The 22,824-nt window shown below is 47.6% G+C and overlaps 1 protein-coding gene across 3 annotated transcripts in view; it reads right to left on the bottom strand.

Annotated features, from left to right (window-relative positions):
- The window catches only part of LOC136580635 (butyrophilin subfamily 1 member A1-like), a 53,352-nt gene that overhangs the window by 5,603 nt on the left and 24,925 nt on the right, over nucleotides 1–22,824 (bottom strand). For 2 of the 3 annotated variants that reach the window (XM_066581354.1, XM_066581353.1), the window contains exons 3-6: nucleotides 9,108–9,151; nucleotides 8,798–8,995; nucleotides 6,548–6,823; nucleotides 3,428–3,544 (exon numbers count right to left, since the gene is read on the bottom strand). In XM_066581354.1, the coding sequence (XP_066437451.1) occupies nucleotides 3,428–3,544; nucleotides 6,548–6,823; nucleotides 8,798–8,942 (538 nt within the window). In that variant the 5' untranslated portion in view covers nucleotides 8,943–8,995; nucleotides 9,108–9,151. Of the gene's footprint in view, nucleotides 1–3,427; nucleotides 3,545–6,547; nucleotides 6,824–8,797; nucleotides 9,152–22,824 lie in introns of all 3 variants that reach the window. The other variant, XM_066581352.1, reaches the window with a different exon arrangement.

Raw genomic sequence — 22,824 nt, 5'->3', positions numbered from 1 at the left:
CCTAGATTTTTAATAATTAAAACTACACAGTGAATTAGTGACAAAATACTTTAGGGGTGGGCTTCAGTGAGGAAAGTCATTGGTAATGAAAAGTAGAGAGAATCACATCTTAAATTAATGCATAGAACCATATATGGCTTTAAAATCCCTGCACACCCCTCCCACTCACCCTGCCCCCCCAATAACCCTCACTTCGGAAAATGCAGGTCAGTTAGGGAAATTAAAAATAGACGGATCCCAAATGACTTTTTGTACCTTTTAAGTTTTTTTTATCCCTCTTCTTCTAATTTCAATTGCACCAATTTCTAGAGGAGGGTTGGGGGGTTTTAGCCCACAATTAGGAGTTAAATGTTAAGCCCCATTTAGATGCAACGATTATCGCTCAAAATTCGCCCAAACGATGGCTTTTGAGCGAGAATCGTTGCGCGTAAATGCTTAAATCTTTCACTCCTTCTCCGAACGATGATTTTTTGGTGAGCATAAAATCCATTGCTCAGCTGGAGAGAGATAGTAGGGACCGCACGCTGTGTTCTCCATGGGAGCAGCTGATTACATTGTATTCAGCTGACAGTCCGCGGCAACCCATGCGAAGACAATTCAGCTGAGTGCAAAGTCCAGACCACTCGCTGGGATTTGCAAACAGCCTTTGGAGGCTCATTTACACGAAAATTAGTGCCCATTAGTACTTTATGCAAATGATCGCTACAACTCAATATTTCAATCGTTTGAAAGATTGTATTTGCGTGTAAATGGGCCTTTAAAGGTTAAGATGTTTATGACACTTCGAAAATATAAAAATTCTTTTCTTTATTCATTATATCAATAGACTATAAGTAAGCGAGAAGCTCTAAAGATCGGACGGAGGGGAGGCACTGCTGCACCGGAAGGACATCACCGTGAGAAGAGAAACATTTCAGGAGGAGAATGTAATGTGGCACCCCGCATGGTCCTCTCCTCACCAGCTTCACTGGGTTTACGGCTTCTTCTTGTTACTGCATGTGCTAATATGTTTACGAGAAAGCCTTATTTTTGATATAATGTAATGCTGTTATTTTTACACTCATTGTTACTTCAGAATTAAAAGTCAATAAAGATAAAGAAAAAAGAAAACTACAAAGTTAAACATTTTCAAATTTTCTAATCTGTTTTTATTTTCTGAATGGAGATATTTTATTCTATTGTCTGTACATGACTGTGTGGGCGGCCATCTTACCCGAGCTGCAGTTAACACCATTAAGAGATATGCTTTAAAGCAGTCTCATAGTCCATAGACACAAAAGACAGGAAAGACCCATTGACTTCTATCGGAGACTGTTGTAGGCATGCTCTATGGTCTGTGAAAGGGGTAGGAGGGGGTGAGCTGTGACATTACCTATAGGGAATGGTGGACCTGTGTTATCTATATATAGGTGTCACCTCTCAGTGTAATCCTGCCTGTGCAGGGAGAGGAGGAGGTGAGCTGTAGCACCACCTATTGTGAATGGTGGATCCTGTGTAATCCTGTCTATACAGGGAGGGGATGAGGTAAACTGTGACTATTGTGAATGTTGGCTCCTGTGTTATCTATATATAGGTGTTACCTTTCAGCGTAATCCTGCCTGTGATGAGATGACGGCTGAGAAGTTTCCTCTACAGAACAGGAAGTGTCAGACTATTATTACTGGTAGTGGTCAGTGTGCAGGGAGGGGCAGGAGGTGAGCTGTGACATCAGCCTATCATTAGTCCTAGTGGTTAGTGTGCAGGGAGGGGAGGAGGTGAGCGGTGACATCAGCTATTATGAATGGTGGGTCCTGTGTTATCTATATATAGGAGTCACCTCTCAGTGTAATCCTGTCTGTGATGATAATGAGATGACAGCTGAGAAGTTTTCTCTGCAGAACAGAAAGTGTCAGACTATTATTAGGCTTAGTGATTAGTGTGCAGGTAGGGGAGGAGGTGAGCTGTGACATCAGACTATTATTAGGTTTAGGGCCCTTTTTTTCAGGGAACAATTACAATTTAAATTGGCGTTGAATTGTGCAAAAATGCATAATAATTATTCATTGTAAACATGACCAACACATGAATGATGAACGCTAATTTGTTTCCTTATTGTTCATGTTACGCAAGCATAAAATTCATTGTTCGTCTTTTGCCTGTCATTTAAGTAAAAGGTGATTGTTCAGCCGTTAGCAGACCCTTCCCAGGCATTTTCAGACTTCCCTCACAGACCAACCAGGGACTGAAGAAGCTGAACGAAATTATGGCATATATAGCTGTCCTACACGGGACATATATAGCAGTGCTGTTGGTATATGGGCACTATATGGTAAGATCATTTAGACACGGTATGGGGGTATTTAGTCACTGAATAGTTGTATTATATATACTGTATATACACAGTTAATGAAATTACAAGAAAAACTAATTGAAGTGAGGGGTGCGGTGTGTGGGGGCATGGCTACTTTGTTGCCCAGGGTCGAATTTGCTATAAAGTTGACCCTGTCCTATAATTACAGTAATTAGGAATAAGGCCGGATGGGGCCATAAAGTAACTGCCAGGCCTCCAGTAGACTGAAGGTCAACCCAGGAAACTGCAAGTAGGAGAATTAACTGTAAAAGCAGGAAAATAAGGATTGTATCTGTACAAGTTCTGGCAATCAATGTAAAGAAGAATTAAAGGGGTTGTCAGACTTATTTTTTTTAATATAGCTGTGGAACCCCCGCGTCCAAAACTGTAAAAAAGCAGTATACTCACCACAGCGCCACAACATCTGACAGGTCCTCTGACCTGGGGAAGTCCCATATACCGGTCACATGACAGATTCAAATCTAGAAGCCCCAGCAGGTTTATGGGACGTCACTGATGACATCCAATGTCGGGGCCTCCTATTGGCTGCAGCAATCACGTGGGTAAACAACCACTTAAACACAGCAGTCCAAGTAAACAGCAGCCAGAGATCTAGTTGAGCATCAGCAGGGGGGCAGCACAATGCAGGGAGGTAAGTATTGTTGTTGTTTTTTTAATATAAGGTTCATCTCCCGACCAGCACCAAGACTGTTATTACTCAGAAAACTCCTTTAAAAAATGTTGGATACTTTACTATGAAAAAAATAACATACAGCACCCCTGACATAAATATCACATTTTTGTAATGAATTTGCTATTCCTGTGTGACGCTTTAGGTGAAAATGACTGAATGGGGGTGCTGTTGAATTGATGTCTATGGAAAGAACACGCCTGCAGTGGTAGATAGTGGTACTGCAACTGATGCATTGCATCGAAAAGTGCAAGAAAGTTGGAGGACATGATCCCAAATGAAAAGCCTAATCGTGAAAAGTTCTGCAAGATGTGTTATAAGATTATAATGTTTGCTTCATTTATAAAAATATTCTTGCATTGAAATGTGAAAATTAGCTCATCCATCTCGCTGTGCTTCTATATTACCGTTCCTCTTTTGTCTGGAGTAGAAGAGCCAACTCACTACTGCGGAAACAGCGATGGTGAGCATCAGGAGTAACCAAAAGACAATTGCCCAGGGCGAGGTGCGAGGAAACAGGTCATCTGCAAGATAAGTGACAGGAAAGGAAAAAAACAGGAAATTAATGATTGCCTATAGGTACAAGCTAAAACAGGCTATTACCAATCATTTTCAAAGAGACTTAAAGGAGATGTCCCGCGCCGAAACGGGTTTTTTTTTTTTTTAAACCCCCCCCCCGTTCGGCGCGAGACAACCCCGATGCAGGGGTTAAAAAACCCACCCGCACAGCGCTTACCTGAATCCCGGCGGTCCGGCGTCTTCATACTCACCTGCTGAAGATGGCCGCCGGGATCCTCTGTCTTCATGGACCGCAGGGCTTCTGTGCGGTCCATTGCCGATTCCAGCCTCCTGATTGGCTGGAATCGGCACGTGACGGGGCGGAGCTACACGGAGCTACACGGAGCCCCATAGAGAAGAGGAGAAGACCCGGACTGCGCAAGCGCGGCTAATTTGGCCATCGGAGGGCGAAAATTAGTCGGCACCATGGAGACGAGGACGCCAGCAACGGAGCAGGTAAGTATAAAACTTTTTATAACTTCTGTATGGCTCATAATTAATGCACAATGTACATTACAAAGTGCATTATTATGGCCATGCAGAAGTGTATAGACCCACTTGCTGCCTCGGGACAACCCCTTTAAGAATCTGTGCTTCTTTGTAAATCCCGCCCACAAATACAGGTCACACCCCCATACTGACAGCTAATGTGCCTCCATATCACGACAGAACGGTGCCAGCATAGTGCCCTCAATAAGCAATACTGCCAGCAGAGCGTTCCCCATGAACAGTATCATGACATAGGGACGAATGATAAAACTCTTTTTCCCTAGCCACTAGGGGAAGCTAACCGCATACGATCATACATAGCTCACAATGGGAACATTATCAATATATATGCAGTAGTTTTTCCCTAGTAGTGGGAACCTCCAGTATTTTGGGAGACTTCCAGACAATTTGGGGGAGTAGACAAGTATTCTATAATCCTCAATATGGTATTAATCTATTTAATCTCTTGGTGACATCGGGATCTGAACCTGCCGTATATGTGCTGAATGCTGGCTGAAAGTACAGCTAACATCCCCCCACATTTGTGGAGATAGGAAATAACTCTGGTCGAAGTCATTACTGCTTTAGATGTCACAGTGAGTGCTGACTGCAACATTGAAATGGCCTGACAGAGCTACCCCTCTGTCCCCCAAATGTCCTGACAGAAGTACCCCTCTGTCCCCCAAATGACCTGACAGAAGTAGCCCTCTGTCCCCCAAATGGCCTGACAGAAGTAGCCCTCTGTCCCCCAAATGGCCTGACAGAAGTACCCCTCTGTCCCCCAAATGGCCTGACAGAGCTACCCATCTGTCCCCCGAAATGGCCTGACAGAGCTACCCATCTGTCCCCCGAATGGCCTGACAGAAGTACCCCTCTGTCCCCCAAATGGCCTGAGAGAAGTATCATCTGTCCCCCAAATGGCCTGACAGAAGTACCATCTGTCCCCCAAATGGCCTGACAGGGGTACCATCTGTCCCCCAAATGGCCTGACAGAAGTACCCCGCTGTCCCCCAAATGGCCTGACAGCGCTACCCATCTGTCCCCCGAAATGGCCTGACAGAAGTACCCCTCTGTCCCCCAAATGGCCTGACAAAAGTACCATCTGTCCCCCAAATGGCCTGACAGAGGTACCATCTGTCCCCCAAATGGCCTGACAGAAGTACCCCTCTGTCCCCCAAATGGCCTGACAGAGGTACCATCTGTCCCCCAAATGGCCTGACAGAGCTACCCCTCTGTCCCCCAAATGGCCTGACAGAGATATACATTTGCAAAATAAACCGCAGAGCAGCACACAGGAATATTCCTTAAAATATATTCAGCAGCCTAAGATGCCTCCTTTAATACTTCTCCATAAAACTGGCGACCCTTCGGCCATAACACAGCCTTTGTCAAGCATAAAATCACACTTAAAAACAAGCTGAAATATAGCTATACACGTACACCAATCACATATGAGGACACAAGTCTCATATATGTCTGTCCCCCAAATGGCTACTACAAAGAGATTACAGGGTACCAATTGGTTGATTTTCTCCTATTAAGCCCCATCTGTGGCAGGGCTTAATAGGCTTAGGTTAAATACACAACAGGTTGGGCTCCCGATGTCACCAAGTAGATTGCACAAGCAATCAGAGGATCGCAAGTTCAAGTTCCCTAGTGGGAAGTAAAAATAAATAATTGTTTGATCATTACAATAATAAAAAAATATTAAAAGTTTAAATATTTATGTTTTAACATAAACATATTTGGTACCCGATCTATTAAAATAGTGTATTTTTTATTCTGCATGGTAAATGCCGTCAGAAAAAAAGATACACAATGCCCAAATTATGTTTTATTTGTTCACTCCATCACCAAAAACAAATAAAAATTCTATAAAAAAAACAACCCAATAACGTTTTACGTGTCCCAAAATGGTACCATTAGAAACTACAGTTCACCCTGCAAAAACCAGCCCCCCCTGCACCATTAGTGTGAAAATAAAAACGTTTTGGTGGTTAGCAGGTGGTAACAGAAAGCTATTTTTTCAAGATATTTCATTTTCTAAAAGTAGTAAAACATAATTAAAAAACATATATATTTGGGATCTCTCGAGTTATCATCGTTACTGCACCGTGTGCGCCGTAGAAAAGCAAAAAAAAAACCTAACAAACTGACTGTCTGCAGGCGGGTAAAGCACCATTTTAATGAAAATAAGCAAAAAAAAAGTATATATGTTTGATTTTCAAGGAATCCCCATCACAATCGACATGTGCGCCATTAAAGCTCCCACATGAATGGCAGATCTATCGGATGTAGCGCCAACTATCTGGGCTACTTTACCATTCAGCAACCTGGGTGACAATCTCTATCGGGGCTCCAATAAAAGCCAACTTGCTCCTACAGACTGGCGGCCGGGGGGGGGGGGGGGGGACACACAAACTTTTAAGCGTTTTCGTTTTGTATAGGTGGAATAATCCTTTTTACTTTCAGACACAAACCTGAGACTGTCACATATGAGCCGGTCTCTTTCCTTGTCACAGGATGTCTCATCCCGCAGTAGACCGCTCCCTCAGAGGAGGCATTCAGACGAATACGACTTGTCACACGGATGAGCTCCATCTTGTCTGTGTCATTATCCGCATTACTTGCTTCCAGGTCTCCATTTTCCTTCTTCCAGAACATCGCTGGTTTTGGAAACCAACCATCAGAGGAACAGGAGACGACCACGGCACCGCCCTGGAGAGCAACAGCGAGCAGCGGTGGCGACCCCGACCCTATGGGAAGCAGAGGGTTACTGCACATTGCTGGGACTAAGGACAGACTCGGAAGCTGTCGTGCGCCACTTTTATTATTACACAATGACACTTTTTACTATACATAGATGATAGGAATTATGGCAGCCGTGACAACCACTCAGCAATCTGCTTGAAAGGCGTTGTCACGGTGGAGGCGGTCGCCCACTTCAGACAACCTTTCTATGGAAGGGGGGGGGGGGGTTCGTTTTCTGCAGTAGTTCTCTGCTGTCCCTCCGATCCGCTGGTTCCAGGTCCCGTTACTGGCAATTCATGATGGCCGATGCAATAAAGTGACTAACTAATCCCCACAATGCATTGCTAGTGTTAGACCACAATGTACTAATCCTGCTCTCTGATTGGCCTGAGTGGTTTATGTGATCAGCACTGGCCAATCACACAGCCGTGTACATTATGTAGTTAGAAAAGCGCTACATCCATCTACAGCCAAAAACTGCACCCTCCACCGACCAACAGCCGTCCTAACGGGAAGTTATCACTGCATTACTGACCGTCATACCCTCCACCGACCAACAGCCGTCCTAACGGGAAGTTATCACTGCATTGCTGACCGTCGTACCCTCCACCGACCGACAGCCGTCCTAACGGGACGTTATCGCTGCACTGCTGACCGTCGTACCCTCCACCGACCGACAGCCGTCCTAACGGGAAGTTATCACTGCATTGCTGACCGTCGTACCCTCCACCGACCAACAGCCGTCCTAACGGGAAGTTATCACTGCATTTCTGACCGTCGTACCCTCCACCGACCGACAGCCGTCCTAACGGGAAGTTATCACTGCACTGCTGACCGTCGTACCCTCCACCGACCGACAGCCGTCCTAACGGGAAGTTATCACTGCATTGCTGACCGTCGTACCCTCCACCGACCAACAGCCGTCCTAACGGGAAGTTATCACTGCATTTCTGACCGTCGTACCCTCCACCGACCGACAGCCGTCCTAACGGGAAGTTATCGCTGCACTGCTGACCGTCGCACCCTCCACCGACCAACAGCCGTCCTAACGGGAAGCTATCGCTGCATTACTGACTGCCACACCCCCCCCCCCACCGACCGACATCCCATTTTCTTTTCACCAGTTGGGACCTTGCATTCATCAGGTCCCTGACTGTATGTAATTCAGCGGACCTAAAGAAGGGCTGTCGCCCCGAAACGCATATTTTAATGCTGACTGTTTAGCAATGAAGGAGAAGTTGAACCTAATGGTTCCAATGATTTGCCTCTAGAGCCATGCACCGAGCCCCAAGGAGTTTCTGTTCACTAACATCCAGTATCCAGCCAGCGGTGCCTCTGTAATAAATTCTACACTTCAAACCCACGCGGCCCTTGCCTATTCTTTAGGCCACTCCTACCACACAGGTTTTGCTCCACCCATTTGTTCTATTCTGCAGCTATATTCCAGATCACTGGGGAGTTTTAGAATAAAAGCACTTTGAAGTGTGACTGTTTGACTGAACTCTTGAGTCAAAGAGGCGGCTGCGCCGGACGTTCCCCACCGGCAGGATGCAGAATGATAGCTCTCTTGTACACAAAAGCAGGGAGAAAGCCGTCAATCCGCATGCTGTAAGTGGAGAGAGACCACTGCAGACCACCTCAACCGTGTTTATTCTGAAATACCGCGGCTCTTGAGAAGACTTACATGGGGTCAGCAGGCACTCCGGTCTTGGACTCATGCTGCCTTCTCCATTCAGGAAAATGTTAAATCCTGATCCCTAGTACCTTAGAGCAATGCATTGTGGGAGCCCAGTTTACATTTAGTGATATATTGGGTTAATCTAGGGCACCTATTGAGATAGAAGTCACTTTCTCCCGTGGTGACCCAGCAGAAGACCCTACGAGCTCGCCCTTCTCTGCGGCCCCAGTATGTGGCTTGTAGAGCAGCTTTATGTCAGGAACTTATTGAGCCCATCTATGGTTAACATAGGATGACTGACCCACAACACGGAGCTCCATGAAAGCCTCTTCGTCCTCCTCTGTAGCGGTGGAATTTTCCACGAAGCAGTGATATTTCCCGGAATCGGAAAGTTGGACCTTGTGCAGAAGAAGTGACAAATTGCCACTTTCAGGCCTTTCCTTCATGAACACTCGGCCCCGGAAACCTGCGCTCTGCTGCTGACGATCCTCAATTCCATCTTTCAGCAAGAAGACAACAGTTGTATAGAGGTTATGGAACCAGCGCACTTGTAGCCCAACCGCGGGCAGCGCTGGGTATAGGGTACACGGCAAGACAACATCTGATCCCACCTCTGCTACCAATGCTGTAACTGGAGAGCGGACCTCAAAGCGCCCTGTAAGAGATGGAAATGGGGTCAGAATGGCAGGACCATGAACCCTATTGTACCGCAGTATCTGATTGTATAGCCAGAGAAACAGGGGTTAATTAAAAGATAATGTGGTCTCCTTGCGAATGGAAGGGTCCTGGCTAAGTGAAAACCTTGCCTAGCTCAGGGAATGTTGGAAACTGGCGCTTTGCTGAACTGCAAACCATCTGATCCCTGGGGTCTACCCTCTAGAGTCCCCAGCAATCCCAAAACTAGCACCCCTGAATGCCCCAAGATGAGGAGCGGCAGTGCGCATGCTTGAGCGCCACTCCACTTACTTTTATGGGATGGAGGAAGATTGCCGAGCTCGTCCATCTCTACATGCCCCACAGAAGTGAATGGAGAGGTGGTCAACGATGTGCATGTCCACTCCCGTCTCACGGGGCATTTGGATGTGAAATTCTCTGAACTGCTGGATTCCCAATGATCGGACATTGGTGGACAGGGAACAAATGCCTTTAATGGGGTCTCAACTTGTGTCTAAACTTATTCTGGCATCTGCGCTTTTTCCTAATCCACAATCCTAGATCACTTGTGGAGGAACTCTCCAAAGTATCACTCCATGGATAAGTACCGCACCGCACAAACTTAGATACATAAACCCAACAGATGAGAGAGGATAGGATTAGATACACAGCTCAGCAGACTTTGGGCAAAAACACACGGCGGCACAGAGAGCAGCGGCGCCTGAACGAGAGGAACTTCTTCCCCTTCGCTGACAGATCAAACTCAGTTGGAATATTCCCGCAGGACATACGTGCCGCCTGATCCTCCCTGCATGAGGGAAGGACCCCAGCAGTGCCGCCAGGAAGTCCCAGCAGTGAAAACGAAACCACTGAACTCCATAGATATCAATGGTCTCGTTTTGTCCTGTTATGCAGCCGTCATTATCATGTATAGGAGAGAAAGACACGTCTGCTGCTGCCCTGTATCACACCTGATAGACTTAGATACAGCAGCTCACAAGGTAGTATGATAGGATTAGAAACACGGCTCCGCAGACAGTATCACACAGGACAGGATTAGATACATGTCTCAGCAGACTGTATCACACAGGATAGGATTAAATACAGCAGCCCAGCAGACAGTATCACACAGGATAGGATTAGATACTCGGCTCTGCAGACAGTATCACACAGGATAGGATTAGATACTCGGCTCTGCAGACAGTATCACACAGGATAGGATTAGATACTCGGCTCTGCAGACAGTATCACACAGGATAGGATTAGATACATGGCTCCGCAGACAGTATCACACAGGATAGGATTAGATTAAGTAGCAAAGCAGACAGTATCACACATGATGGGATTAGATACACGGCTCAACAGACAGTATCACACAGGATAGGATTAGATACATGGCTCCGCAGACAGTATCACACAGGATAGGATTAGATACACGGCTCCGTAGACAGTATCACACAAGATAGGATTAGATACAGCAGCCCAGCAGACAGTATCACACAGGATAGGACTAGATACACGGCTCCGCAGACAGTATCATATAGGATAGGATTAGATACATGGCTCCGCAGACAGTATCACACAGGATAGGATTAGATACAGCAGCCCAGCAGACAATATCACACAGGATAGGATTAGATATATGGCTCTGCAGACAGTATCACACAGGATAAGATTAGATACAGCAGCCCAACAGACAGTATCACACAGGATAGGATTAGATACACGGCTCAGCAGACAGTATCACGCAGGATAGGATTAGATACACGGCTCAACAGACAGTATTACACATGATGGGATTAGATACACGGCTCAACAGACAGTAGCACACAGGATAGGATTAGATACATGGCTCCGCAGACAGTATCACACAGGATAGGATTAGATACACGGCTCCGTAGACAGTATCACACAAGATAGGATTAGATACAGCAGCCCAGCAGACAGTATCACACAGGATAGGACTAGATACACGGCTCCGCAGACAGTATCATATAGGATAGGATTAGATACATGGCTCCGCAGACAGTATCACACAGGATAGGATTAGATACAGCAGCCCAGCAGACAATATCACACAGGATAGGATTAGATATATGGCTCTGCAGACAGTATCACACAGGATAAGATTAGATACAGCAGCCCAACAGACAGTATCACACAGGATAGGATTAGATACACGGCTCAGCAGACAGTATCACGCAGGATAGGATTAGATACACGGCTCAACAGACAGTATTACACATGATGGGATTAGATACATGGCTCAACAGACAGTATAACACAGGATAGGATTAGATACAGCATTTTATTATAAAAGTAAAAAGCATAACAAAGGATAACAAAATAACAGCAACATTTGAATACCTATATACCCTCTACCCACACCCATAAACCCACACCCCGTACCCATATACCCTATACCCATCCCCGAGTCCACTGCCAGCAAATACCAAACGTATTTGTAAAACATACAAGGAATAAAATAAATGCAGACCTCCTCCCTTTCCCGCAGGGCACCGACCAAACCCTTTCACGCATACACCCACTCATCCATAACACAAAACATAATACCAACCACCCACAAACACACATAATACACACAGTACACAATAAGACATAAAACATGACATAACACCAATAAGCCACAGCCCACATACACAAATACCTAAAAAGCATGGGCAACCCCGCCAGCCCCCACCCTCAGGCCCTCCCAGAGGGGTCCCGGTTTGGGTCCCTTACACAAGTAGCTGACAGCCACTCAGATATGGGTTCTCTTCAATTCCACATCCAGACAAAAGAGGGGGTCACATAATTTGCTTCCAGGAGACTGGGTTGTCCCCAAAACACATGTCAAAAAAAGCTTGGAATGGAGAGCTGATGATCCCAAGCAGCTCCAGCCAACAATCGCTAGTTCCATCAAACTGCAAGGACACTTGGATCCACGTCGACCGCTGCAAGGAAATGTCCCCCGAACCTCAACAATCTTCACAAGTCTGTTTTTATTATTCTGCATAGTTCCTGATATAAAGGGCCTCAATGACTTGTTAGAAGAGGACTGGGACAATAAGTTTGTGGAGCACCATGAAGTTATTGCTGATGGGTTTAGACAGATCAAATATCAGGAGCTGTTGGATATGTACACGTAGCCTGCTAGCCTCGAAGACCATATGTGGCCGGACCTCTGAAGCAAGGGGAACTATCAGTTGGTCAAGGATGCACCTGACTCCACTACAGGTAATGGTAGGAGCCCAGATATACGTTGCAGGTCGGGGCACGGATACAGGACCCTGGTTAATACTCAACTGCGTGCTTCCAAACCAATGTATAGACATTAGGGGAAAAGGCGTCACGCCAAAGAGGATAACAGAAGAACAGATGGAAGCAAGGAAGACGTGTGATGACCCTCCCTCAGTGCTGGAAATCACCCCCTTGTATAAGGGCTCCTGCACACGGACAAATTTGATTTCCGCTCACTGCAGAAAAATAGAAGCATGCTCCATTTCTGTGTGGTATCCGCCTGGACGGCTTCCATTGCAGTCAATGGAAGCCGTCCATCTCGCAGCCCTTCCACTATCACCATTGCAGAAAGTTTGCGAGATCCACATCATCTCTTAGTGTCGGCGCAGCAAAATCTGTACTGCGCATGCGTGCCGGCCGGCGCTTCTGCAGTACAGATAAAGAAGAATTCGGACAGGTATGTGGGGTCACCTGCTGGGCACAGGGTCAGATCCCGCTGCAGGATCTCGCATACCATATACGATCCCATTGTGTGCAGGAGGCCTAAAAGGGGTAACACCTCTGATTAGAGGAACACATAAACTTTACCATGTTTGCATAATAGAGAAAAAAAAAGTTCTTAATTATACTCCACTGAGCATGGGGTTGGACCCAATGACCCTGGTGGTCTTTCCCAACTCTACCATTCTGGAATTCTGCAGCAGTCTTTCCCGTTAGTATTTATACTAGTAATTATTAAGAAATTATAGTACCAGTGTTTCTGGTGGCACAATGCGCCATTTACTGATATAATATAGTGAAAGGGATTGCAGTTGGTCACAGGTACAAACTAACAGAGGCGGACAGCAGCTATATGCTTACAGGAACTGTAATGAGTCACTGGGGCTCTGAGCTCCGCCCTTGATCACATGATGGTGACGTCATCACAGGTGCTAAACCAGCAGAGCCAGACAACAGCCATGTGGAGTGCATATTAGCCTTTTACTCCCCAACTCCACACCACTCGCAACCTGATTGGTTGTTTGGATTTACTCATTCACAGTGATTGGTTATTTGGTTTGGCTGATTCACAGTGATTAGTTGTTTAGGTTGGCTCGTGTAGAGGTGGGAGTAAAAGGCTAATATGCGTGTGGAGCTCCGGTGACTGATCACATGAAATCCCTTATTCAGTGCACAGGAATGAAGGGCCTGTGATGACATCACCATCATGTGATCAGGGGTGGAGCTCAGAGCCCCGGTGACTGATCACATGACAGTGACATCATCACATGTAACTCAGATAGTCACTCACGGACAGGTGGTCGTTAGTATTTTGATTAGTAATTATTTGAAAATAATAGCACCAATGTTTCTTGTGGCACAATGCGCCACACAGCACCACTACATGCACGTCACACACACACACAGCACGGCTACATGCACGTCACACATACACACAGCTCAGCTGCATGCACATCACACACACAGAGCACTGCTACCCTGTTTCTTTGAAAATAAGCCCTATCATGATTTTCCATGATTTTTGAGGATGCTTGAAATATAAGCCCTTGTCCAAAATTAAAGGGGTTGTCCCGCGGCAGCAAGTGGGTCTATACACTTCTGTATGGCCATAATAATGCACTTTGTAATATACATTGTGCATTAATTATGAGCCATACAGAAGTTATAAAAAGTTTTATACTTACCTGCTCCGTTGCTGGCGTCCTCGTCTCCATGGTGCCGACTAATTTTCGCCCTCCGATGGCCAAATTAGCCGCGCTTGCGCAGTCCGGGTCTTCTGCAGTCTTCTATGGAGCCGCTCGTGCAGAATGCAGACTCCATGTAGCTCCGCCCCGTCACGTGCCGATTCCAGCCAATCAGGAGGCTGGAATCGGCAATGGACCGCACAGAAGAGCTGCGGTCCACGGAGACAGAGGATCCCGGCGGCCATCTTCAGCGGTAAGTATTGAAGTCACCGGAGCGCGGGGATTAAGGTAAGCGCTCCGGTAAGCTTTCTTTACCTCCCTGCATCGGGGTTGTCTCGCGCCGACCGGGGGGGGGGTTGAAAAAAAAAAAAACCCGTTTCGGCGCGGGACAACCCCTTTAAGCCCTGCTTACAGTTAATAAAAAAGTCAATTTAGATAGTGTCCAGGCAGCTATACATGTAAAAAAGTGAAATCTTTTTGAACAAAAATTAATATAAAACACTGGCTTATTTTCAGGGAAACAGGGTACATGCACGTCACACACACAGCACTGCTACATGCGCGTCACACACACACAGCACTGCTACATGCACGTCACACACAGCTCAACTACATGAACGTCACATACAGCTCTGCTACATGAACGTCACATACAGCTCTGCTACATACATTTTTCATCGCATACAACAGGGAAAACAAGCAGCACAGCAGAGTCCTGCACACACTGATCACCACCTGGTCATGTGACCCCAAACTCTTCCCACACAGGTGACTGTGGGACCAGAGGCGTAACTTGAAGCTTCTGGGCCCCAAAGCAAAACCTGTAACAGGGCTTTCAACTAAAACGCTTTATTCATAGTACTGGGCTCCCTATATGGAGACGAGGGGCCTTATGGGCCCCCTAAGGCTCTTGGACCCAGGTGCAACCGTATCTCCTGCATCCCCTATAGCCACACCCCTGCTGTAAGCACACGGCCGCTGTCTGGCTCTACATGTTTTTAATAAATTGAAGGACCTGTGATGAGGTCACCGTCATGTGATCAGGGGGCGGAGCATGTAACCCACCTACCCACGGACGGACGGACAGGTCGCCGTTAATAGTCTGATAGTGTGCCGACATGAAGCAGACAAGTGGTTCCCTAACATGACAGGGGTCTGCATCCTAGCGAGGCTCACACCAGCCAACTTCATACTTACACATAAGAAATTATCGTATAGGACTATCCCTAAACACCCCTTAGGAGAGCTGACAATCATGCTGCACCCAATGGTAAGCCTTGTGTTGTTTCTATGAATCCATTGAAGAGGGGCTTCAGTATGCTTTTCATATATCCCGCCCTCCTTTAGATGTGGGACAAAGTAGTGCAAGTCACCGACTACCTGGAGGATCAGATATGTGCAGTATTGGATCTGGTTAATCAAACGCAGACAGTACAATCCCAGATCACTGTGGTTACTGATCAACACAGCTTAGTACCTAATTATCTCAGAGCGGCACAAGGGGGCACCAAGTAATAGCCCCACAAGCTGCCACTACGTCCTCAGTATTTAATCCTGCCGATTGGGTTAAATCCATTGGGGGATGGCTCATGGGAATCATCCATATTACTATTGTGCCTCGCTACTTGTTCAGAGTAGCTTTATGCTACCTCCCAATATTCCATAAGCTTTGTAGGAAAGGAACTAATACGGTAACCAGTGTGGTACACGCTAGACCAATATGGTAACCAGGGTGGTACACACTAGACCAATACGGTAACCAGTGTGGTACACGCTAGACCAATATGGTAACCAGGGTGGTACACACTAGACCAATACGGTAACCAAGGTGGTACACGCTAGACCAATACGGTAACCAGGGTGGTACACACTAGACCGCAGCCCTATGATGATGTATATCCAATGCATTACATATACTGCCACCTACAAGGGAAAGTTTTCCTCAGTCCTGATGGAAAATGGGGTGAAGAAAGTCCTATAGGGCAGTAGCCCTAGTAGGTGAACAGGTTCCCATGATTCCTCCTTCACTCAAGCCGATAAAGATATACTCGTTAGGTAAAAGTATTATTCAAAAAAATGGGAAAATATTAAATTATATTTTATGCAGTAGTGTCATGTACAGAATATTTGTGCCGTGTGCATAGCAGGAATTACGTGTGCAAAAGCCACATTATACTGAAATTTCACTAACAGGGTCTCAGATGCTGAGCATGCAGCTTTGTCATAATTAACATTTGTAATGTTTTACTAAGTATCACACATGCTGTAGATTTTGAATTGTTTAACCTCGTGGTGGTTGTTATACTATATAACCACTTGCACTGGAACAGTAAGGCCCCCTGCACACGGGCAGAAATTCCGTAGTGGGATTTCCCGCAGAATTTCCGCCAGTGGAAGCTGCCATAGGATTGCGTTAGAAAACACAATCCTAGGCAGACGGCCGCGATTTGTCCGCGCGAAATCATGCGCAGAAAACAAATCGCGGCATGCTCTATTTCTGTGCGGGGCTCACAGAGCCCCGCACAGAAATGTCACTCCCCGGCCGCCGGCTCCGCTCTATGCATGCGCCGGCTGTCTGGCAGCCGACACATCAAGGAGCCGGAGCTGCGGGAGAGGTGAGTACCTCGCTGGTCCCTGCAGGGGCTCGGGTTGGGTCCCGCTGCGAGAATTCTTGCAGTGGGATCCGACTCGGCCATCTGCAGGCGGCCTATGACTGAAGGAACGCTAGAAACTGACAGGTGTTCCTGTGTTGACTTCTCTGGTGCACCGCCAAATTTAGATTCATTGACTGATAAGGCTTCAATACCCTTTGAGTATCACTTAGGAACAGCTGAATACTCTAACAGACACACCTACCTCTCTCTCCTCACTAGTTACACCAGTACATGCGCTGCTTTTTCTCTTACCTCTCCCAAATACTTCTCCGGTAGCAGATACCCAAACATTTAACACTGCACGTCCCCCCACGCCTGCAGAGGAACAACCCAGCCCCAACCCTTTCTTTAATAACATAAGACAATGGACTTCCAGCCACACATATGAGACGTCTTTCAGCCCTGACCCCCCTCCACCACCACCACCACCATAGCCATACCCCATGTAAGTCCGCCAAAAAATTATGGTGGGAAATTTCGCGATCATTTTTACGGGAAATGAACCCTACAGCCTTCAGCCCTGCTACCCGTCACTACATTTATAGCTTCACATGAGTAGCCCATCACCAGGCAGCCCCCCTCACTGGGGATTTTAGGGGGTCCCAAATGCCAAACCACCCCCCACATCTGCCATCTTAACAGTGGGGCCACATGGGCAACCCTCTTTTTTGGGCCAATCGCAGGGCTGTTTTGGGGCCATCCGATGCCAGATGACCCTCTTTTCCTCCACCTTCCTGGATTGCTTGGGATCACCCGTTGCTGGGCAACCCCCTCTCCCTAGGCCTACCACAGAGCCCTTCAAGGGCCATCCGATGCTGAATGACCTCCACCCTCTCAGTCTCCTTTTTTGGGGCACCCGTCGATGGGCAACCCCTCTACTCTGAGCCACAGGACCCCACTGGAGGCCACATGACACCAAATGACCCGCCACTTTTCCCACAGCTCTTTTTAATATCTTTGGGTCACCCGAGGCTAGATGACCCCCAAACTTAAAAGACACCCCTCCTGTTACTATGAACCTGGATAGGGGGGTTTGAACTGGGATGTCCAGCACTCTCCCCCTTCCTGTGCACTGAACCCACATTAGCAGGGTCCAGGCTGGGTCGGACAAGTGGGTTACCAATACAGCTACCTCCCTTTCCTGGTTCAGAGGCTTGCCCTGGGAGGCTGATGTACCGGTACTCCACATGGGTGGTCTTTTTGCCACCTTTTTTAAAACAGAGACTCTCTAGGGGATTCCACGTGCTTTATGTACACCATTAACCTTCCTTCCGGGCCGCTGTCCTCACCCTTTTCTCTACAGGAGTCTGAGCTTGAAATGAGGGTACCTTGCCTGGTTGGAAGCTCACTGCGCAGGGACTGCTGACTATCCGCTGCTCTCCAGCAGAGGCCTGCTCCATGTTGGACACTGGGTAGTATGTAACATCACAGACCCCAGCCAGACTCGGCTGAGACTCTTCAAACCGGTCACCATCCCCCAAATTCTCTGCAAAGAGACTTGCATCCTAGAGATGGCCACCCTCCTCTCAAGCAGGGTGAGGATCTCTCCTTTTAACCCCTGCATGACCTGGTTGTATTGAGCCTCCTTATAGGCCTCTGGCTGCCTGGAACCCCTCCTGGATCTTTCTGATGGTGCTATAAGCCTCAAGTTACTCCTGGGCGTTTGCAGCTATCCTGAATGATCCAGGGGCCGCAGTGTCCGCAGTCCTCGATGCTAGGAGGGCATTTGCTGGAACTTCTTGTAGCCCAGGTCCCGGAGGGCTGCTGTCCCCCAGCCTGGTTAGCCTGACAGCCACCTTAGGAGGGGTGCAGAAGGCACATCACTGCGCCTCTGGCTCGATCTCCTCAATCCTTCCTGGGTAGCCGTTGGCAGTACATCCCCGCCCTCTGCTGGCCCGGAGAGTGGAGACTGTGGACACGGTGTGCATGGGATAGGCTTAGATACACGGTGTGCCTAGGATAGGCTTAGATACACGGTGTGCCTAAAATAGGCTTAGATACCAGGTGTGCCTAGGATAGGCTTAGATACACGGTGTGCATAGGATAGGCTTAGATACACGATGTGCCTAGGATAGGCTTAGATACACGGTGTGCATAGGATAACCAGCAGCTTCCTCCTCACGTCACGTCCTGCGTGGGTATGTAGTCACTGCACTGGCAGCCACCAGGCCTCCCTCTAACCCTTGCCAACAAAGAGCAAAAGTCCCTCGAGGTAGCCAAAGGAGCTGCAATCACGTACACAGAAGCTGGACTGCACCACAGGAAGTCAGGCAGGGGTATAGCCGCTCAGCAGACGGTAGCATACATGGCAGGATTAGGCCTCCTTCCCACGGACGGATTTCCGCTGCGTAATACGAGGTGGAAATCCGTTGCGTTGCCCGCTGCTATTAGGTTCTATTGAACCTAATAGCTCAATGCTCACGGTGCGGAATTCCATCGCGGAATTCCGCACCGTGAAATCTCCCGTCCAAATAGAGCATGCTGCGGGTGTACGTGCGGCCGGCTTCCATTGCAGTCAATGGAAGCCGTCTGCTCACGCTATCTTCCGCTGTGGCACAGCGGAAGATAGCGTGAAATCGCCTCTCCGCCCACCGCCGCCGCGTCATATGACGCGACCGGCGCGTCATGTGACGTGGCCAGCGCGTCATGTGACGCTGTGGGTGTGTCTTGTGACGTGGCCGGCGTGTCACATGCCGCGCCGGTGTGTCACATGCCGCTGCGGCGCGTCACGCCGAAGCATGATGCGGGACCCAGGACGCCGGATCCGCTGGTAAGTATTGGGTCTCTGGGGGGCGCCGTGACGGGCTTCTCCGCGGCGGAGCCAGTCACGGCCGTGTACAGCCGGCCTTACATACAGCTGCTCAGCAGACGGTAACACACGCAGCAGGATTAGATACATGGCTCAGCAGATGGTATCACACAGGATAGGATTAGATACATAGCTTAGCAGACAGTATTACACATGGTAGGATTAGATACACAGCTCAGCAGACAGGATCACACTGGATAGGATTAGATACACGGCTCTGCAGACGGTATCACACAGGATAGGATTGGATACATGGCTTAGCAGACAGTATCACACATGGCAGGATTACATACAGTCGCTCAGCAGACGGTATCACACATGGCAGGATTAGATACAGTGGTTCAGGAGACGGTATTACATATGGCAGGATTAGATACAGCCGCTCAGCAGACAGTATCACACATGACAGGATTAGATACATGGCTAAGGAGACAGTATTACACATGGTAGGATTAGATACAGCTGCTCAAAAAGTATGATCCATGGTAGGATTAGATACAGCTGCTCAAAAAGTATGATACATGGTAGGATTAGATACAGCTGCTCAGCAGACGTTATCACACATGGCAGGATTAGATACAGCCGCTCAGCAGATGGTTTCACACATAGCAGGATTAGATACACAGCTGAGCAGTCAGTATCACACATGGCAGGATTAGATGCAGACGGTATCACACATGGCAGCCGCTCAGCAAACGGTATCACACATGGCAGGATTAGATACAGCCGCTCAGCAGACGGTATCACACATGGCAGGATTAGATACAGCCGCTCAGCAGACAGTATTACACATGGCAGAATTATATACACATCTGAGCAGTCAGTATTACACATGGTAGGATTAGATACAGCTGCTCAAAAAGTATGATACATGGTAGGATTAGATACAGCTGCTCAAAAAGTAAGATACATGGTAGGATTAGATACAGCTGCTCAGCAGACGTTATCACACATGGCAGGATTAGATACAGCCGCTCAGCAGACGGTTTCACACATAGCAGAATTAGATACACGGCTGAGCAGTCAGTATCACACATGGCACGATTAGATACAGCCGCTCAGCAGACGGTATCACACATGGCAGCCGCTCAGCAAACGGTATCACACATGGCAGGATTAGATACAGCCGCTCAGCAGACGGTATTACACATGGCAGGATTAGATAAAGCTGCTCACCAGACGGTTTCACGCATAGCAGGATTAGATACACGGCTGAACAGTCAGTATCACACATGGCACAATTAGATACAGCTGCTCAGTAGACGGTATCACACATGGCAGGATTAGATACACAGTTGAGCTGTAAGTATCACACATGCCAGTATTAGATACAGCCGCTCAGCAGACGGTATCACACATGGCAGGATTAGATACAGCCGCTCAGCAGACAGTATCACACATGGCAGGATTAGATACACATCTGAGCAGTCAGTATTACACATGGCAGGATTAAATAAAGTCGCTCAGCAGGCAGTATCACACATGGCAGCCGCTCAGCATACGGTATCACACATGGCAGGGTTAGATACACGGTTGAACTGGAAGTATCACACATGACAGGATTAGATACAGCCGCTCAGCAGAGAGTATCACACATGGCAGGATTAGATACACAGCTCAGCAGACCGTATCACATATGGCAGGATTAGATACACGCTTAGCAGACAGTATCACACAGGATAGGATAAGAAACAGAAGCTCAGTGTGCACTATCACACAGGATAGGATTAGATACACTAGCTCTGCACACAGTATCACACATAACTGAATTAGATGCAGCGGCTCTGCAGGCAGGTAGGCTTAGATACAGCAACTCATTAGGCATTATCAGAAACAATAGGATTAGATACAGCAGCTCAGTAGGCAGTATCACACACTATATGATTAGATTGAGCAGCTCTGCAGACAGTATCACACAATCAGCTTAGATACAGCAGCTCAGTAGGCAGTATCACACACTATATGATTAGGTGCAACAGTTCTGCAGACAGTATCACACATACTGTGTTCCCCTGAAAATAAGACCCTGTCTTATATAAATTTTGGCCCCGAAAGAGGCACAGGGTCTTATTTTCGGTGGATGTTTAATACAAATCTAGCATGGCCCATCCGGCTCCCTCCCACTAGTCTCCGACGTTCTTGGAGGCTTCCTTGCCGTTCTCAGCAGTTACAGAAGATCGCTTGCTGGTAATGGGGTTCGTAAACCACGCCTCAAGGAAGCGATTGCTCTGATTGGTTTTTTGAGCGCCGCGGCTCAGCAAATCATTGCGGCGCTTGATGAACCAATCTCAAGCATCGCTGTGATTGGTTCATCGAGCGCTGAGTAATCGGCTGAGCCGTGGAAACTTGGGAAGCAATCAGAGCAATCGCTTGCTGGAGGCAGTGGGGTTTACAAACCCCCATTACAAGCAAGCGGTCTTCTGTTAGCGCTCAGTATTGCAAGGAAGCCTGACGGAACGCCGGAGACCAGCTGGAGGGACACGGACGGCGCCTGCTAGGTAATTTTTTTTTGGTCACATAGTGTGGGGCTTATTTTGGGGTTGGGCTTATATTTCTAGCGCTCCCTCACTGAAAATCAGGGCAAGGCTTATTTTTGGGGTAGGTCTTTTTGGGGGGGAAACACAGTAGTAGGCTTAGATACAGCAGCTCAGTAGGCAGAATCACACGTGATAAGATGAGATACAATAGCTTTGCACACAGTATCACACATTATAGGCTTAGATACATAAGCTCAGTAGCACACGGTCTCTGAAGCTTATTTAGAGTGAAATTCAGTGACCTTACATGATAAGGCATGTAGCTGTATGTGTTTCTCTGGAGGGTGTATCACACAGGATAGGCTTAGATACACTGTGTGCATAGTAACCCTGACCTACTCTCCTTGCACTGTACTTGTGGTCACATATCACCAAACACTTCCTCCTCACGTCACGCCCGGCCTAGGTATGTAGTCACTGCGCTAGCAGCCACCAGGCACCCAGATGGCATCACGTTTTATTATAGGTAAATAAAGAGGAACCACCCACCAGTCAGTGAGACCACAATACTGGAGGGGTCGGGGACCCAAGAAGGTCCTGAAATAATGGGGAACACAGCCCTAACTAGTCAGACCACAGCTCTGGAGGCCTCAGGGACCCAAGAATGTCCTGAAATAAAGGGGAACACCGCCCTAACTAGTCAGACCACAGCTCTGGAGGCCTCAGGGACCCAAGAATGTCCTGAAATAAAGGGGAACACCGCCCTAACTAATTACTCAGACCACAATACTGGAGGCGTCAGGGACCCA

Source organism: Eleutherodactylus coqui, chromosome 10, assembly GCF_035609145.1.
Source record: "Eleutherodactylus coqui strain aEleCoq1 chromosome 10, aEleCoq1.hap1, whole genome shotgun sequence".
Lineage (NCBI taxonomy): Eukaryota > Metazoa > Chordata > Amphibia > Anura > Eleutherodactylidae > Eleutherodactylus > Eleutherodactylus coqui.
This window is presented reverse-complemented; position numbering and strand designations above follow the sequence as displayed.